We start from the raw sequence: 18676 nt of genomic DNA, 5'->3' as shown, positions 1-18676 counted from the left end.
ATCACTGTGTACTAGATGTTACTAGCTGGGGACACGGTGCTATCACACATACGCCACACACAGCAGCACATGCACCACACACAGCAGCACATACACCACACACAGCAGCACATGGCTCAGTATCACTGTGTACTAGATGTTAGTATGTGGGGACACGGTGCTATCACACATACACCACACACAGCAGCACATGGCTCAGTATCACTGTGTACTAGATGTTAGTAGGTGGGGGACACGGTGCTGATATCACACATACGCCACACACAGCAGCACATGCACCACACACAGCAGCACATACACCACACACAGCAGCACATGGCTAAGTATCACTGTGTACAAGATGTTACTAGCTGGGGACACGGTGCTATCACACATACACCACACACAGCAGCACATGGCTCAGTATCACTGTGTACTAGATGTTACTAGCTGGGGACACGGTGCTATCACACATACACCACACACAGCAGCACATGCACCACACACAGCAGCACATACACCACACACAGCAGCACATGGCTAAGTATCACTGTGTACAAGATGTTACTAGCTGGGGACACGGTGCTATCACACATGCACCACACACAGCAGCACATGGCTCAGTATCACTGTGTACTAGATGTTACTAGCTGGGGACACGGTGCTATCACACATACACCACACACAGCAGCACATGGCTCAGTATCGCTGTGTACTAGATGTTACTAGCTGGGGACACGGTGCTGCTATCACACATACACCACACACAGCAGCACATGCACCACACACAGCAGCACATGGCTAAGTATCACTGTGTACTAGATGTTAGTATGTGGGGACACTGTGCTATCACACATACACCACACACAGCAGCACATGGCTCAGTATCACTGTGTACTAGATGTTACTAGCTGGGGACACGGTGCTATTACACATACACCGCACACAGCAGCACATAGCTCAGTATCACTGTGTACTAGATGTTACTAGCTGGGGACACGGTGCTGCTATCACACATACACCACACACAGCAGCACATGGCTCAGTATCACTGTGTACTAGATGTTACTAGCTGGGGACACGGTGCTATCACACATACACCACACACAGCAGCACATGGCTCAGTATCACTGTGTACTAGATGTTACTAGCTGGGGACACGGTGCTATCACACATACACCACACACAGCAGCACATGCACCACACACAGCAGCACATACACCACACACAGCAGCACATGGCTCAGTATCACTGTATACTAGATGTTACTAGCTGGGGACACGGTGCTATCACACATACACCACACACAGCAGCACATGGCTCAGTATCACTGTGTACTAGATGTTACTAGCTGGGGACACGGTGCTATCACACATACACCACACACAGCAGCACATGGCTCAGTATCACTGTGTACTAGATGTTAGTAGGTGGGGGACACAGTGCTGATATCACACATACGCCACACACAGCAGCACATGCACCACACACAGCAGCACATACACCACACACAGCAGCACATGGCTCAGTATCACTGTATACTAGATGTTACTAGCTGGGGACACGGTGCTATCACACATACACCACACACAGCAGCACATGGCTCAGTATCACTGTGTACTAGATGTTACTAGGTGGGGACACGGTGCTATCACACATACACCACACACAGCAGCACATGGCTCAGTATCACTGTGTACTAGATGTTACTAGGTGGGGACACGGTGCTATCACACATACACCACACACAGCAGCACATGGCTCAGTATCACTGTGTACTAGATGTTAGTAGGTGGGGGACACGGTGCTGATATCACACATACGCCACACACAGCAGCACATGCACCACACACAGCAGCACATACACCACACACAGCAGCACATGGCTAAGTATCACTGTGTACAAGATGTTACTAGCTGGGGACACGGTGCTATCACACATACACCACACACAGCAGCACATGGCTCAGTATCACTGTGTACTAGATGTTACTAGGTGGGGACACGGTGCTATCACACATACACCACACACAGCAGCACATGGCTCAGTATCACTGTGTACTAGATGTTACTAGCTGGGGACACTGTGCTGATATCTCACATACACCACACACAGCAGCACATGGCTCAGTATCACTGTGTACTAGATGTTACTAGGTGGGGACACGGTGCTATCACACATACACCACACACAGCAGCACATGGCTCAGTATCACTGTGTACTAGATGTTACTAGCTGGGGACACGGTGCTATCACACATACACCACACACAGCAGCACATGGCTCAGTATCACTGTGTACTAGATGTTACTAGCTGGGGACACGGTGCTGCTATCACACATACACCACACACAGCAGCACATGGCTCAGTATCGCTGTGTACTAGATGTTACTAGCTGGGGACACGGTGCTGCTATCACACATACACCACACACAGCAGCACATGCACCACACACAGCAGCACATGGCTAAGTATCACTGTGTACTAGATGTTAGTATGTGGGGACACTGTGCTATCACACATACACCACACACAGCAGCACATGGCTCAGTATCACTGTGTACTAGATGTTACTAGCTGGGGACACGGTGCTATTACACATACACCGCACAAAGCAGCACATAGCTCAGTATCACTGTGTACTAGATGTTACTAGCTGGGGACACGGTGCTGCTATCACACATACACCACACACAGCAGCACATGGCTCAGTATCACTGTGTACTAGATGTTACTAGCTGGGGACACGGTGCTATCACACATACACCACACACAGCAGCACATGCACCACACACAGCAGCACATGCACCACACACAGCAGCACATGCACCACACACAGCAGCACATGGCTCAGTATCACTGTGTACTAGATGTTACTAGCTGGGGACACGGTGCTATCACACATACACCACACACAGCAGCACATGGCTCAGTATCACTGTGTACTAGATGTTACTAGCTGGGGACACGGTGCTATCACACATACACCACACACAGCAGCACATGGCTCAGTATCACTGTGTACTAGATGTTACTAGCTGGGGACACGGTGCTATCACACATACACCACACACAGCAGCACATGCACCACACACAGCAGCACATACACCACACACAGCAGCACATGGCTCAGTATCACTGTGTACAAGATGTTACTAGCTGGGGACACGGTGCTATCACACATACACCACACACAGCAGCACATGGCTCAGTATCACTGTATACTAGATGTTACTAGCTGGGGACACGGTGCTATCACACATACACCACACACAGCAGCACATGGCTCAGTATCACTGTGTACTAGATGTTACTAGCTGGGGACACGGTGCTATCACACATACACCACACACAGCAGCACATGGCTCAGTATCACTGTGTACTAGATGTTAGTAGGTGGGGGACACGGTGCTGATATCACACATACGCCACACACAGCAGCACATGCACCACACACAGCAGCACATACACCACACACAGCAGCACATGGCTAAGTATCACTGTGTACAAGATGTTACTAGCTGGGGACACGGTGCTATCACACATACACCACACACAGCAGCACATGGCTCAGTATCACTGTGTACTAGATGTTACTAGGTGGGGACACGGTGCTATCACACATACACCACACACAGCAGCACATGCACCACACACAGCAGCACATACACCACACACAGCAGCACATGGCTAAGTATCACTGTGTACTAGATGTTAGTATGTGGGGACACTGTGCTATCACACATACACCACACACAGCAGCACATGGCTCAGTATCACTGTGTACTAGATGTTACTAGCTGGGGACACTGAGCTGATATCACACATACGCCACACACAGCAGCACATGCACCACACACAGCAGCACATGGCTAAGTATCACTGTGTACAAGATGTTACTAGCTGGGGACACGGTGCTATCACACATACACCACACACAGCAGCACATGGCTCAGTATCACTGTGTACTAGATGTTAGTAGGTGGGGGACACGGTGCTGATATCACACATACGCCACACACAGCAGCACATGCACCACACACAGCAGCACATACACCACACACAGCAGCACATACACCACACACAGCAGCACATGGCTCAGTATCACTGTGTACTAGATGTTACTAGCTGGGGACACGGGGCTGATATCTCACATACACCACACACAGCTCAGTATCACTGTGTACTAGATGTTACTAGCTGGGGACACGGTGCTATCACACATACACCACACACAGCAGCACATGGCTCAGTATCACTGTGTACTAGATGTTACTAGCTGGGGACACTGTGCTGATATCTCACATACACCACACACAGCAGCACATGGCTCAGTATCACTGTGTACTAGATGTTACTAGCTGGGGACACTGTGCTGATATCTCACATACACCACACACAGCTCAGTATCACTGTGTACTAGATGTTACTAGGTGGGGACACGGGGCTGATATCTCACATAGCTCTAGAAGGCTCAGTATCACTGTGTACTAAAAAATGTAAAAATGGGAGCGCTAACTACACATCTGCTGGTTTGAAAATATTTATATTTATTGCAATAAAACAATTATACAAATAACATTAAAAAACATAAGCAATACCATGGTATGCAGGTGGAAATAGTATGGCCAAGAATTAATAATCCTCATGCATATGATGCTAAAAATATATATATGTAAGCCTGGATAACACTAGAGCAAAAAAACGGTCCGTTTATTATTAGATGTCCAATCGGTAAAGATCCAGTATAGTAATCACAGTCAGTGTTAATATAAATTGCAGCAGGTCGAGCAGATTAGTAAAGCTCAAGAAATAGGGTTCAGTTGGTCCAGAATGTTAGTAGAGGTCACAACACAGCATCAAATAATGCAAAAAAAAGTCCCACACTCCCGGCTTTTTGATAGTGATGGTGCAGGACCGCTGGCTCCACGTGGTGCGTTGCGCGCTACCAGCCGCTGGTTGATGGTAGAGCAGGACCGCTGGCTACACGTGATGCACTGTGTAATCCCAACCGCTGGTAGATGGTGGATCGGGACCGCTGGCCACACGTGGTGCACTGTGTCCGTATACGTTACTTCCAGTTTCCGGTTGTTGCGTTCCACCTGCGTCTCATGGGTCAACTAACGCGTTTCTCCGCCCAATGACGTGGCAGTTTCATCAGAGGTGAAACTGATGAAACAGTCACTTCATTGGGCGGAGAAATGCGATAAGTGACCCGTGAGACGTAGGTGGAAAGCAACAACCGGAAGTACCATATACGGACACAGTGCACTAAGCGTGGCCAGCGGTCCCGCTCCACCATCTACCAGCGGTTGGTATTACACAGTGCACCACGTGTAGCCAGCGGTCCTGCTCTACCATCAACCAGCGGCTGGGAGCGCGCAACGCACCACGTGGGGCCAGCGGTCCTGCACCATCACTATCAAAAAGCCGGGAGTGCTGCCTACAGTAGCGGAGGTTCTCTGCCGTCGGCTACCACCAAATCCACGGATTGTTAAGTATATACAGCAGATTGCTGTTCACCAATATACTGCTGAGTGTACATGAACTGTCTTAGTTATATGATCAACGTACATAATATCTCCCTATTATTGGGTTAGATGCTGGTCGCTGTTATTGAGGCTCTGTGGGACTTTTTTTGCATTATTTTATGCTGTGTTGTGACATCTACTAACATTCTGGACCAACTGAACCCTATTTCTTGAGCTTTACTAATCTGCTCGACCTGCTGCAATTTATATTAACACTGACTGTGATTACTATACTGGATCTTTACCGATTGGACATCTAATAATAAACGGACCGGTTTTTTGCTCTAGTGTTATCCAGGCTTACATATATATATATATTTTTAGCATCATATGCATTATCATTATTAATTCTTGGCCATACTATTTCCACCTGCATACCATGGTATTGCTTATGTTTTTTAATGTTATTTGTATAATTGTTTTATTGAAATAAATATAAATATTTTTAAACCAGCAGCTGTGTAGTTGGCGCTCCCATTTTTCAATTTTTTATGTGATTATAGTTGGTGGAATCCTAGGTCCACTGTGTGGGTGCAGCCATCACAGCTGTGTCTTGTGTATTAAATTTAAATCCATATATACAGTCAGGTGCATAAATATTGGGACATTGACAGAATTTTCATATTTTGGCCTCTATTCACCACCACAATGGCTTTGAAATGAAACAAACAAGATGTGCTTTAACTGCAGACTTTCAGATTTAATTTGAGCGTAATTACATCCAAATCAGGTGAACGGTGTAGGAATTACAACGGTTTCTATATGTGCCTCCCACTTTTTAAGGGGCCAAAAGTAACGGGACTATCAACTCAAAAGCTATTTCATGGACAGGGCTATTCCCTCGTTATTTCATTATCAATTAAGCAGGTAAAAGGTCTGGAGTTGATTCTAGGTGTGACATTTGCATATGGAATCAGTTGCTGTCGACTCTCAATGTGAGATCCAAAGAGCTGTCACTATCAGTGAAGCAAGCCATCATTAGGCTGAAAAATCTAAATAAACCCATCAAAGAGAGAGCAAAAACATTAGGTGTGGCCAAATCAACTGTTTGGAACATTCTTAAAAAGAAAGAACGCACCGGAGAGCTCAGCAACACCAAAAGACACAGAAGACCACGGAAAACAACTGTGGTGGATGACAGAATAATTATTTCCCTGGTGAAGAAAAACCCCTTCACAACAGTTGGCCAAATCAAGAACACTCTCCAGGAGGTAGGTGTATATGTGTCAAAGTCAACAATCAAGAGAAGACTTCACAAGAGTGAATATAGAGGGTTCACCACAAGATGTAAACCATTGGTGAGCCTCAAAAACAGGAAGACCAGATTAGAGTTTGCCAAACAACATCTAAAAAAGCCATTACAGTTCTGGAACAACATCCTATGGACAGATGAAACAAAGATCAACTTGTACCAGAGTGATGGGAAGAGAAGAGAAGAGAAGGAAAGGAACTGCTCATGATCCAAAACATGCCACCTCATCAGTGAAGCATGGTGGTGGTAGTGTCATGGCGTGGGCATATATGGCTGCCAATGGAACTAGTTCCCTTGTATTTATTGATGATGTGACTGCTGACAAAAGCAGCAGAATGAATTCTGAAGTATTTCAGGCAATATTATATGCTCATATTCAGTCAAATGCTTCAGAACTCATTGGACGGCGCTTCACAGTGCAGATGGACAATGACCCAAAGCATACTGCAAAAGCAACCAAAGAGTTTTTTAAGGCTAAAAAGTGGAATGTTATGCAATGGCCAAGTCAATCCCCTGACCTGAATCCGATTGAGCATGCATTTCAGTTGATGAAGACAAAACTGAAGGGAAAATGCCCCAAGAACAAGCAGGAACTGAAGACATTTGCAGTAGAGGCCTGGCAGAGCATCACCAGGGATAAAACCCAGCGTCTGGTGATGTCTATGCGTTCCAGACGTCAGGCTGTAATTGCCTGCAAAGGATTTGCAACAAAGTATTAAAAAGTGAAAGTTAGATTTAGGATTGTTTCGTTTGTCCCATTACTTTTGGCCCCTTAAAAAGTGGGAGGCACATATAGAAACCGTTGTAATTCCTACACCGTTCACCTGATTTGGATGTAATTACCCTCAAACTAAATCTGAAAGTCTGCAGTTAAAGCACATCTTGTTTGTTTCATTTCAAAGCCATTGTGGTGGTGAATAGAGGCCAAAATATGAAAATTCTGTCAATGTCCCAATATTTATGCAACTGACTGTATTTATCTATTTTAAGAGCGCCCTATTTTTAGTTTATTTTTTACTCACTGTGTACTAGATTTTACTAGGTGGGGACACTGTGCTGATATCACACAGCTCAGTATCACTGTGTACTAAATGTTACTAGGTGGGGACACGGGACTGATATCTCACATAGCACTACAAGGCTCAGTATCACTGTGTACTAGATGTTACTAGGTAGAGACACTGGGCCGGATTCAGAGCCGGACGCTATTTGCAAACGGTCGTTCAGAAAAAGGGGCCGGCTATTTAAATTGAGCGCTCGCTCTTTGCGGTCTGTTGACGCCTCTATGTCTGAGCGAGCGAGCGAACGAAACATGCGCTCGCTATTTTGTAAAGACGCCCCTTGGCCGTTCGCATCATACGTCATCTCCGCTATTTATTAGATTAATCGAGTACATCGAAAAGCGTCTGAACTGCTCACAGTGCTTGTTATAGGTTTTACTTCCCGCAATCACTGCGAGCAGTTCAGGCTAAAAGACAACCAATTGACGTGGTCGATGATGCTGCTTTGTTAATTATGCACACCCATTAAACGCCCGTTTTGACCATTTGGCACGCCTGCGTTCGGATCTCCACTCCCCATTTTCAAGCACCTTCCCCTGTTACCACCCACAAACGCCTCATTCTGTCACTCAAATTAGCAGGCCCTCGCTGTTTTGCGAGCGCACGATTTCCGACCGCAATGACTGGTTGGCGCATACACATTACGACCCATACGCATGTACAGATGTGCGAACATCGCTCGGAGCGAACGAGCGGCTCTGAATCAGGCCCACTGTGCTGATATCACACATACAACACAGCTCAGTATCACTGTGTACTAAATGTTACTATTTGGGGACACTGGCCCTGATTCAGAGCCGGACGCTCTGACAGAGCACTCGCTCTGAATCAGGGCCGGCCTTCTTGTTTTTTAGAACGGCCTCCTGGCCGCTCGCATAGCTGTGGGTGACCACCCACAGCTATAGCGAGCGGCCAGGAAGATGGTCACGATGGTCAAGACCATCGGGCTTGCGTCGAGACCCTTGTGGTAGGGTCTCGTGGCCGCAAGCCCCAGAGAGATTTCGGCTCTAACAGAGCCGAAATCTCTCCCACTGACATCACTAGTGATGTCAGTGGGGCGTCAGTGTGGCCGCACCCAAACGGAGGCGTTCACATGAGAACGCCTCCGTTTGGGCAGCCACTCCTCCGGCCCGCCCACCAAAGGGGGCGAGCTGTCACTCAACATCGACAGCACGCCCCCTTTGTCGCGAGACCCGGAGTGACGGAGTGCCCGTCGCTATCCGGGTCTCGTGCATGCGCACGACGGAGACGGCTCCGTCGTGCGCAGGAGCACTGGCCCACCATCAACCCGGTTGCGAGCGCACAGCGCTTGTGACCGGGTCTGAATCAGGCCACTGTGCTGATATCACACACACAGTACAACAGCAATGTGCATTAGTACTTCTGTAACAGACATGTGATTTCATTCACTGAGCTTAATCAATAGAAAATTAGTGTATAAGGCACAAACAGCTGCTCTACAGATCATATAGTGAAGTCACTTTGGTAAGATGTCACCCCTCACATACGTCTCTTCTCCGTCTATAGCTTATACCTTAATTTTAGACAGATCGTCACCCTAAGTAACCCACAAATCAATAAAATAACAGGTCATATAATGAAAAGTCACTTTGGTATATTGGCGAGACCCTCAATCCCACCTACCTGATCCTCCTGTGGGATCCTGTGATTCTCCTCTGTACAATCCTGGGAGTGACGGGGACATCTCTCTGGGGTATCTATGTTACTGGCTCCATCTGTAGGAGACATATAGTGACTGATACATTGTACTTATATGACTATCAGAATTGATCTCCTTTACAATGAAAGAAAGTCTTCTATCACCCAGGGGCCCATTTATCAATAAATATTTGCGGCTTATTCCCTCGAAAACACTCGGGAAGGTAACCGCAAATATTTAGTATCCCCCGAATGTATGACAGAGGGGCCGCAGCAGATATCTCTGATACACGCCGCGATTCCTCCAATCCGACCGGCAGCCGCAGCTCCCACCACCTGATAGCCCGCTGAAGCTTCTGAGCTACACATGGCATAATTAGATTGAAGAGGGTTCCATAGGAGCCCTCACACGGCAATGGCCGCGGCACATGTGAAGTCTGTAGACCATGCATGCTCTGGAGTCCCGACATAGGAGTTAAGAAAACTGCGGACGCGGTCACTTCACTCACAGCACATCGCAGGGACGTGTTCCTTTCAGAGCCCGTTCCTGCGGGTGCGTTTTGTTACATTCAGCCGTTATGATAAAATCCTTCAATACGATCATGGGCACTAATATTACACCCAGATCGCATTACAAATGTGATCATTAATAAATGGCCCCCCAGGGAGTAAGTAGCCAGTTAATAAGAGACTGCTGTAGTGACAGAACAAGGAGAATGTGACTTCTGTAATAAGTGTTTATTACTCACCTGTGCTGATATCTGTAGGGATTTCCTCCTCCTTAAACTGCTGGTCACCACTCTCATATGTCTCTTCTTCTACCTTCATATCTTCTACCTTAATTTTAGGCCGACTGTCACCCTAAATAACCCATAAATCCATAAAATAACACAGATTATATAGTGATCAGTCACTTTGGTATTTGTCGAGATCCTAAATCCCACCTACCTGATCCTCCTGTGGGATCCTGTGATTCTCCTCTGTACAGTCCTGGGAATACAGATGACGGGGACATCTCTCTGGGGTACCTCTGTTACTGGGTCCATCTGTAGGAGACACACAGTGACTGAGTACATTCTATATGGAGTCGGTATGGAATGCCGCCGGATCTATTTCCAGCAGATAAAATAATGACGCCGGAAGGGCGAATAATGAAGATCCCGACTGGGGCAAGTAAATACCATAACCCTCCCCTCGCCCCCCTAACCCTTCCTATTCCTGGCAGATGAAATAATGACGCCGGAAGGCCGAATAATGACGATCCCGACTGGGGCAGGTAAATACCATAACCCTCCCCTCGCCCCCCTAACCCTTCCGTTGTGGTGCCTAATCCTAAAAACTTCCCAGGGGTCCCTAAACCTAATCCCTCCCCCCGCACCCTAGACCTAACCCTAACCTCCCCGGTGATGCCTAACCCTAACACACTCCAGGGTGGTGCCTCTCTCCCCAACCGCGGCTACATGCTAAGATTCCCCGCTTACCTTCGTTCGGGGTGCCGGCCGTGTCGGGATTTCGGCATCTGGCTAAAGATAGGCGTCGGGATTTAGACGCCTCTCTTTAGTACAAGGTCAGGCTTACATCATCGGGATTCCGTCAGCCGGCATTCCGGATGCCGTGATTATCAGGTGATGTGCATATAGGTAATCAGAGAACCTGCTCCCCATTAGTCTCCTCTTACCCAGTGATGTGAGTGGTTGGTGATTCTCCATCATCACGTCCTTGTATAAATCCTTATGTACGTCCATAAAAACTCCCCCTCCTGCAATGAGACATCGGCAATGAAATCTTGACACCTTAAAAGGAACTGGCACACACAGGGCAGGATGTACAAAAAGGAAAAATGGGGTAAACCCTCCAAAATGGGGGGTTTTACCGCATTTCCCATAAGTACTAAGGAGCTTCGTCCCGGTAGGTGACTCCATCTTCAAGGTGGCGTTACCCAATAGAAGCCTATGGGCATTTTTTCCGGGACGCACTCCGAGAGGGATCCGATCGGGCTGGTCACAGGCAATCTTATACTGGCCGGCCCGTGGGAGATGGTAGGAGAGGTAAGGGCTATGTACATGGTACTAGGCACTGCATATAGACCACAGTCACAGATAGGACAGGGGCTGTATGTATACAATGAGCCATTCTTGTCTAATCTGCATCATTAATAAAGTCCACAAACGTGGAAAGTATCTTCTTATTGTAAAACTTAATTACATATAAAAATACAGTAATAGCTGTAAGCAGCAAAGTCTCAGGAATGTATCAGAGATAGAGAACACAACATACTGTGAGCAATGTAATATCTCCCATCCTAATGTCACTATAATAACACATTGTGTATAGTGAGGACACAGAGCTGTATACAAGGCACCTACATACAGACACATGGCCGCTGTAACACGTACATGATGGTATAAACTGTATATATTACACAGAGACACAGCATGAGACAGATGCTATAACACTGTAATAGCTTTCCTGCTAGGCTGCTTTAGCGGGGCGCAGAATGTACCCTGCCCTTCTCGGCGGCGCCCCGCTAAAACAGCCTGCGGATGCCTTCCCCACCCATGTGCCGAAGTGTCCAATGGGTGGGGAAACTACCGATGCAGCAGTCACCGCCGGTGAATGGATGCCGGGAGCATCTATTTACTGACACACGAGCGTTTGGGGCATCCTGCACCTGTCACATCCCGCGCAGATCCTCTTTCCTGCCTATGGTGTCACCCTCTGCTAAGTCCAGCGACAGGTAGGGCACCGGACTTAAGGAAGGCGTGCGCCCTGAAAGGGCCCTTGGGGGCGTGCAGTGTGTATGCCCGATTTGCGCGCTCCCGCATGCGATATATCACGTGATCGGCCTAATCACACGATAACGCTTACAGCGCCATACATATTAATGAAGTATGGAACAAGTAATCATTCCGTCATTCATTAAATCGTGCAGTGTGTACCGGCAATCATGCGATGTTCAGGGTGAAGGCAAATCACCCTGAACATCAGCACGATTGCCGGTCATTCAGGTGTGCACCCACCCTTAGAAGGAAGGTTTGTACCACAGGGGAAAATACAAGACATCTCACAGTGTTCTGTGGTCATACCGGAATCGGTATGAATTACCGCTGGACCTAAGCCCGGCGGATGAAATAACGATGCCGGAAGGCCGGCACATGAAGATCCCGACTGAGGTAAGACCTATAACCATCCCACCTCTCCCCCAAACCCTCCCTTAGGGGTGCCTAACCCTAACCTCTCCCCAGGGGTGCCTAAACCTAACCCCCTCCCCGCACCCTAACCATCCCAGGGGGGTGCCTAAACCTGAATCCAAAACACCCCCCCCCCTAACCCGGTGGTGCCTGACGCTAACCCCCCCCCCTTCCCCTAGCCTAACCCTCCCGGGGGGTTCCTAACCCTAAGTCCCCCCGGGAGTACCTAAATCTAAGCTCATTCCCTCCCTCAAGGCTCCTGACGCCCGGCTTACCTACATTCGGTATATCGGGCGTCAGGATTTCGGCGTAGGGTTAATGATAGGCGTTGGCAGTTAGACGCCTATCATTAGTCCCATGCCGGGATTTCACTGTCGGGAAGCCGGCGGTCAGCATTTCGACCACCGGCTTCCTGACTACATCCCGCTATACCAATGCATGTACACCAATATTTATACAAAACGAATGCACAATGTATTAGGATAAGAACACATCAACATGGGGGAGGGGGATTACATACACACTAATGCCTACTAACACACATACACACGGGGCTACATAAGGTAAAATTACAGTGAGGTGGGCAGATTTTCATTTTGAAGGACAACATTTTAGTCAAGATGCTACAGTGGTGCTTCCATCGCCCTCACATACATCAGGCAGGGTTTGGCATAGATAAGATAAGATACAAGACACAGTAACAATACATCTAAATAGAAAGCATTTCATGGCGCATTAAGAGAATTCGCTTATACATTTAGTTGTCCCGTGACTGATAAGTTTCCACAAATTAGCCATTTACACAATGTTACTATTTTATCAACTCTGTGCACAGCACCAGCCAGAAACACCAAATCGTCCCTTAGTATAAGTGAGCACTGGGTTCCCATATAATCAGTACTGGGCAGTGGGGGGGGGGGGGGGGGGTTGGAAACCTTCATATCACTGGATCCATCTGGGCACAATATTAGCTATACGCCACTAATACGTATATTGAGGCTGTGAATAGACCAGGTCAATTATCTGACAGTGGTCACACTGAGCCAAAAAAAATGTGGGTCCCAGGGATCCCTCACTTTAAAAAAATCGGGGTCCTATCTGACCTTTTCTGGGTTCCATCTACATTAAGGTTTTCTGTAAATCTAAAAATTTAGCAGCTACAACCCATGAAGCAGATGACATTGGCCCCGATAGGAAGAAAAAAGCCACCAAACACAATGCCCCCGAAAGGAAAAATCCAAACACATTGGCCCCAACCGGAAAAGATATAAAAAAACAACATTTGCCCCAACAGGAGACAAAAAAAAATAATTAAACGGATTCAAATTAATTGCGCTACTGCATCACCGTAGCGGGAGGTGGCATGCAGCTACGTGACATCATGTCGACACATCACCGTCTCTGAGTCAGAGATCGAGCTTACACACTACACAATGTTTCTATGTGGTTAGTATGAGGTTAGGGTTAGGCACCCCTAAGGGAGGGTTAGGGCGGGGGGGTTTACAGGTCTTACCTCAGTCGGGATCTTCAAGTGCCGGACTTCCGGCATCGGTATTTCATCCGATGCCGATCAGCGACGCACGGCGTTGGGGGAGCGGGCCATGCTGCATTCAACAGCATGGCATCACTCACGATATCCCCAGATTGGACTGCATGTACAGCCGACTGGGGTTATCGTAAACGACCAGCGGGAGCGCGCATCGCTGATCGTTTTTCGCATACACACTTGCCGATATTCTGAACGATAATGATATTGTTCAATCATACAATATATTGGCAAGTGTGTACGCAGCTTTAGTGTGAGTCTCCCTGAAAAGTCCAGCAATGCCAGCCTACAAGGATGCAGTACGGTGGGTGCAGGCAGGGTTACATTAGAATTTGTGGGGACACATGATAGCATAATATATACATATACACACACACACACACACACACACACACACACACACACAGTCAGGTGCATAAATATTGGGACATTGACAGAATTTTCATATTTTGGCCTCTATTCACCACCACAATGGTTTTGAAATGAAACAAACAAGATGTGCTTTAACTGCAGACTTTCAGATTTAATTTGAGGGTAATTACATCCAAATCAGGTGAACGGTGTAGGAATTACAACGGTTTCTGTATGTGCCTCCCACTTTTTAAGGGGCCAAAAGTAATGGGACTATCAACTCAAAAGCTATTTCATGGACAGGTGTGGGCTATTCCCTCGTTATTTCATTATCAATTAAGCAGGTAAAAGGTCTGGAGTTGATTCTAGGTGTGACATTTGCATTTGGAATCAGTTGCTGTCGACTGTCAATATGAGATCCAAAGAGCTGTCACTATCAGTGAAGCAAACCATTATTAGGCTGAAAAATCAAAACAAACCCATCAGAGAGATAGCAAAAACATTAGGTGTGGCCAAATCAACTGTTTGGAACATTCTTAAAAAGAAAGAACGCACCGGAGAGCTCAGCAACACCAAAAGACTCGGAATACCACGGAAAACAACTGTTGTGGATGACAGAAGAATTATTTCCCTGGTGAAGAAACACCCCTTCACAACAGTTGGACAAATCAAAAACACTCTCCAGGAAGTAGGTGTATATGTGTCAAAGTCAACAATCAAGAGAAGACTTCACAAGAGTGACTATAGAGGGTTCACCACAAGATGTAAACCATTGGTGAGCCTCAAAAACAGGAAGACCAGATTAGAGTTTGCCAAACAACATCTAAAAAAGCCATTACAGTTCTGGAACAACATCCTATGGACAGATGAGACAAAGATCAACTTGTACCAGAGTGATGGGAAGAGAAGAGTATGGAGAAGGAAAGGAACTGCTCATGATCCAAAACATACCACCTCATCAGTGAAGCATGGTGGTGGTAGTGTCATGGTGTGGGCATGTATGGCTGCCAATGGAACTAGTTCCCTTGTATTTATTCATGATGTGACTGCTAACAAAAGCAGCAGAATGAATTCTGAAGTATTTCGGGCAATATTATATACTCATATTCAGTCAAATGCTTCAGAACTCATTGGACGGTGCTTCACAGTGCAGATGGACAATGACCCGAAGCGTACTGCAAAAGCAACCAAAGAGTTTTTTAAGGCTAAAAAGTGGAATGTTATGCAATGGCCAAGTCAATCCCCTGACCTGAATCCGATTGAGCATGCATTTCACTTGATGAAGACAAAACTGAAGGGAAAATGCCCCAAGAACAAGCAGGAACTGAAGACATTTGCAGTAGAGGCCTGGCAGAGCATCACCAGGGATGAAACCCAGCGTCTGGTGATGTCTATGCGTTCCAGACTTCAGGCAGTAATTGCCTGCAAAGGATTTGCAACAAAGTATTAAAAAGTGAAAGTTAGATTTAGGATTGTTTCGTTTGTCCCATTACTTAAGGCTCCTTAAAAAGTGGGAGGCACATATAGAAACAGTTCTTGTTTGTTTCATTTCAAAGCCATTGTGGTGGTGAATAGAGGCCAAAATCTGAAAATCCTGTCAATGTCCCAATATTTATGCACCTGACTGTATATATGATATATATATATACACACCCATATAAAACGGTTTTGGGACAACTCTATATTCTCACCAGGGCCCGGCAGCAGGGACATCAGATTGTCTGCCTTTCATTACTGCGCCTGCTGCGGTGACCTCTACATTGGTGTGCTGAGCTGTCTCGGGAGCTTCTGTGCACACCTCACGCTCCGCATGGCTGACGCACTATAACGACAGGCAGCCCATCACTCCATGCTGCCGGGATGGCGAGTATGAGCAGCCGCCCGGTAGCTGTCAGCAACTCTCCCACCCCTGCTGCAGACACTACTGTCAGCCCTGGGTGCTGGTCCCGGTGCCCTACAGCAGCCGCTCTGCCTCGAGCCAGCTTTCAGCACCAGTTGCCCACTCACCAAATCCCCACCTGCTACTCGCTTAAGTGTTACACTTACTGGAGGTCTTCACTCCAGGTGCAGGGGCTGTGTCACGCGGGGCCACGGAGCCGCATGTCCCTATAGTGACGCTGCACGATCTAGTAAGGCGCGAGAGAGGAGTGGCCCGACTCTCCCTCTGCTTTTTATTGCCTGCAGCCGGGCCAGGGACATCAATCATTTAATAAGGAGTTAGAGAGTGGCCGCAGCGGAGCGTGTCCCCAGGGAACCACCCATTTTGAAGGAGTGAGTCCCTGGTCCTCGATACAGTGCTCACTCTAAGGGGTAAATTTACTAAAGTGAGAGTTTTTAGAAGTGAGTTTTAGAAGAGATGTTGCCCATAACAATCAATCAGAATCTACTTGACATTTAACTAGCACCTTCTAGAAGATAATAGCTAGAATCTGAATTGTTGCTATGGGCAACATCTCTTCTAAAACTCACTTCTAAAAACTCTCACTTTAGTAAATTTACCCCTAGGTGTAGGGTGCTGATCAGTGCATACACCACATACATAGTGCTCACTCTAAGTGTAGGGAGCTCATCAGTATACCACATACATAGTGCTCACTCTAGGTGTAGGGTGCTGATCAGTATACCACATACATAGTGCTCACTCTAGGCGTAGGGTGCTGATCAGTATACCACATACATAGTGCTCACTCTAGGTGTAGGGTGCTGATCAGTATACCACATACGTAGTGCTCACTCTAGGTGTAGGCTGCTGATCAGTACACCATATACGTAGTGCTCACTCTAGGTGTAGGGTGCTGATCAGTATACCACATACATAGTGCTCACTCTAGGCGTAGGGTGCTGATCAGTACACCACATATGTAGTGCTCACTCTAGGTGTAGGGTGCTGATCAGTATACCATATAATTAGTGCTCACTCTAGGCGTAGGGTGCTGATCAGTATACCACATACGTAGTGCTCACTCTAGGTGTAGGGTGCTGATCAGTATACCACATACATAGTGCTCACTCTAGGCGTAGGGTGCTGATCAGTACACCACATACGTAGTGCTCACTCTAGGCGTAGGGTGCTGATCAGTACACCACATACGTAGTGCTCACTCTAGGTGTAGGGTGCTGATCAGTATACCACATACATGGTGCTCACTCTAGGTGTAGGGTGCTGATCAGTATACCACATACGTAGTGCTCACTCTAGGTGTAGGGTGCTGATCAGTGCATACACCACATACGTAGTGCTCACTCTAGGTGTAGGGTGCTGATCAGTATACCACATACGTAGTGCTCACTGTAGGTGTAGGGTGCTGATCAGTACACCACATAAGTAGTGCTCACTCTAGGTGTAGGGTGCTGATCAGTATACCACATATGTAGTGCTCACTCTAGGTGTAGGCTGCTGATCAGTACACCATATACGTAGTGCTCACTCTAGGTGTAGGGTGCTGATCAGTATACCACATACATAGTGCTCACTCTAGGCGTAGGGTGCTGATCAGTATACCACATACATAGTGCTCACTCTAGGTGTAGGGTGCTGATCAGTATACCACATACGTAGTGCTCACTCTAGGTGTAGGGTGCTGATCAGTGCATACACCACATACGTAGTGCTCACTCTAGGTGTAGGGTGCTGATCAGTATACCACATACGTAGTGCTCACTCTAGGTGTAGGCTGCTGATCAGTATACCACATACGTAGTGCTCACTCTAGGCGTAGGGTGCTGATCAGTATACCACAAACGTAGTGCTCACTCTAGGTGTAGGGTGCTGATCAGTATACCACATACATAGTGCTCACTCTAGGCGTAGGGTGCTGATCAGTATACCACATACATAGTGCTCACTCTAGGTGTAGGGTGCTGATCAGTATACCACATACGTAGTGCTCATTCTAGGTGTAGGGTGCTGATCAGTGCATACACCACATACGTAGTGCTCACTCTAGGTGTAGGGTGCTGATCAGTATACCACATACGTAGTGCTCACTCTAGGTGTAGGCTGCTGATCAGTACACCACATAAGTAGTGCTCACTCTAGGTGTAGGGTGCTGATCAGTATACCATATACGTAGTGCTCACTCTAGGTGTAGGGTGCTGATCAGT

General features: G+C 47.2%; 1 protein-coding gene across 3 annotated transcripts in view; it reads right to left on the bottom strand.

Annotated features, from left to right (window-relative positions):
• LOC148477777 (uncharacterized) overlaps positions 1 to 18676 on the bottom strand; it is a 41948-nt gene that overhangs the window by 20853 nt on the left and 2419 nt on the right. For all 3 annotated transcript variants that reach the window (XM_088456165.1, XM_088456166.1, XM_088456167.1), the window contains exons 2-5: positions 11163 to 11243; positions 10433 to 10530; positions 10234 to 10345; positions 9470 to 9561 (exon numbers count right to left, since the gene is read on the bottom strand). In XM_088456165.1, coding sequence (XP_088312291.1) covers positions 9470 to 9561; positions 10234 to 10345; positions 10433 to 10530; positions 11163 to 11243 — 383 coding nt within the window. The remainder of the gene's footprint in view (positions 1 to 9469; positions 9562 to 10233; positions 10346 to 10432; positions 10531 to 11162; positions 11244 to 18676) is intronic.

This window comes from Taudactylus pleione, unplaced genomic scaffold (assembly GCF_031769625.1).
Source record: "Taudactylus pleione unplaced genomic scaffold, aTauple2 ptg000689l, whole genome shotgun sequence".
NCBI classification, from domain to species: Eukaryota; Metazoa; Chordata; class Amphibia; order Anura; family Myobatrachidae; genus Taudactylus; species Taudactylus pleione.
This window is presented reverse-complemented; position numbering and strand designations above follow the sequence as displayed.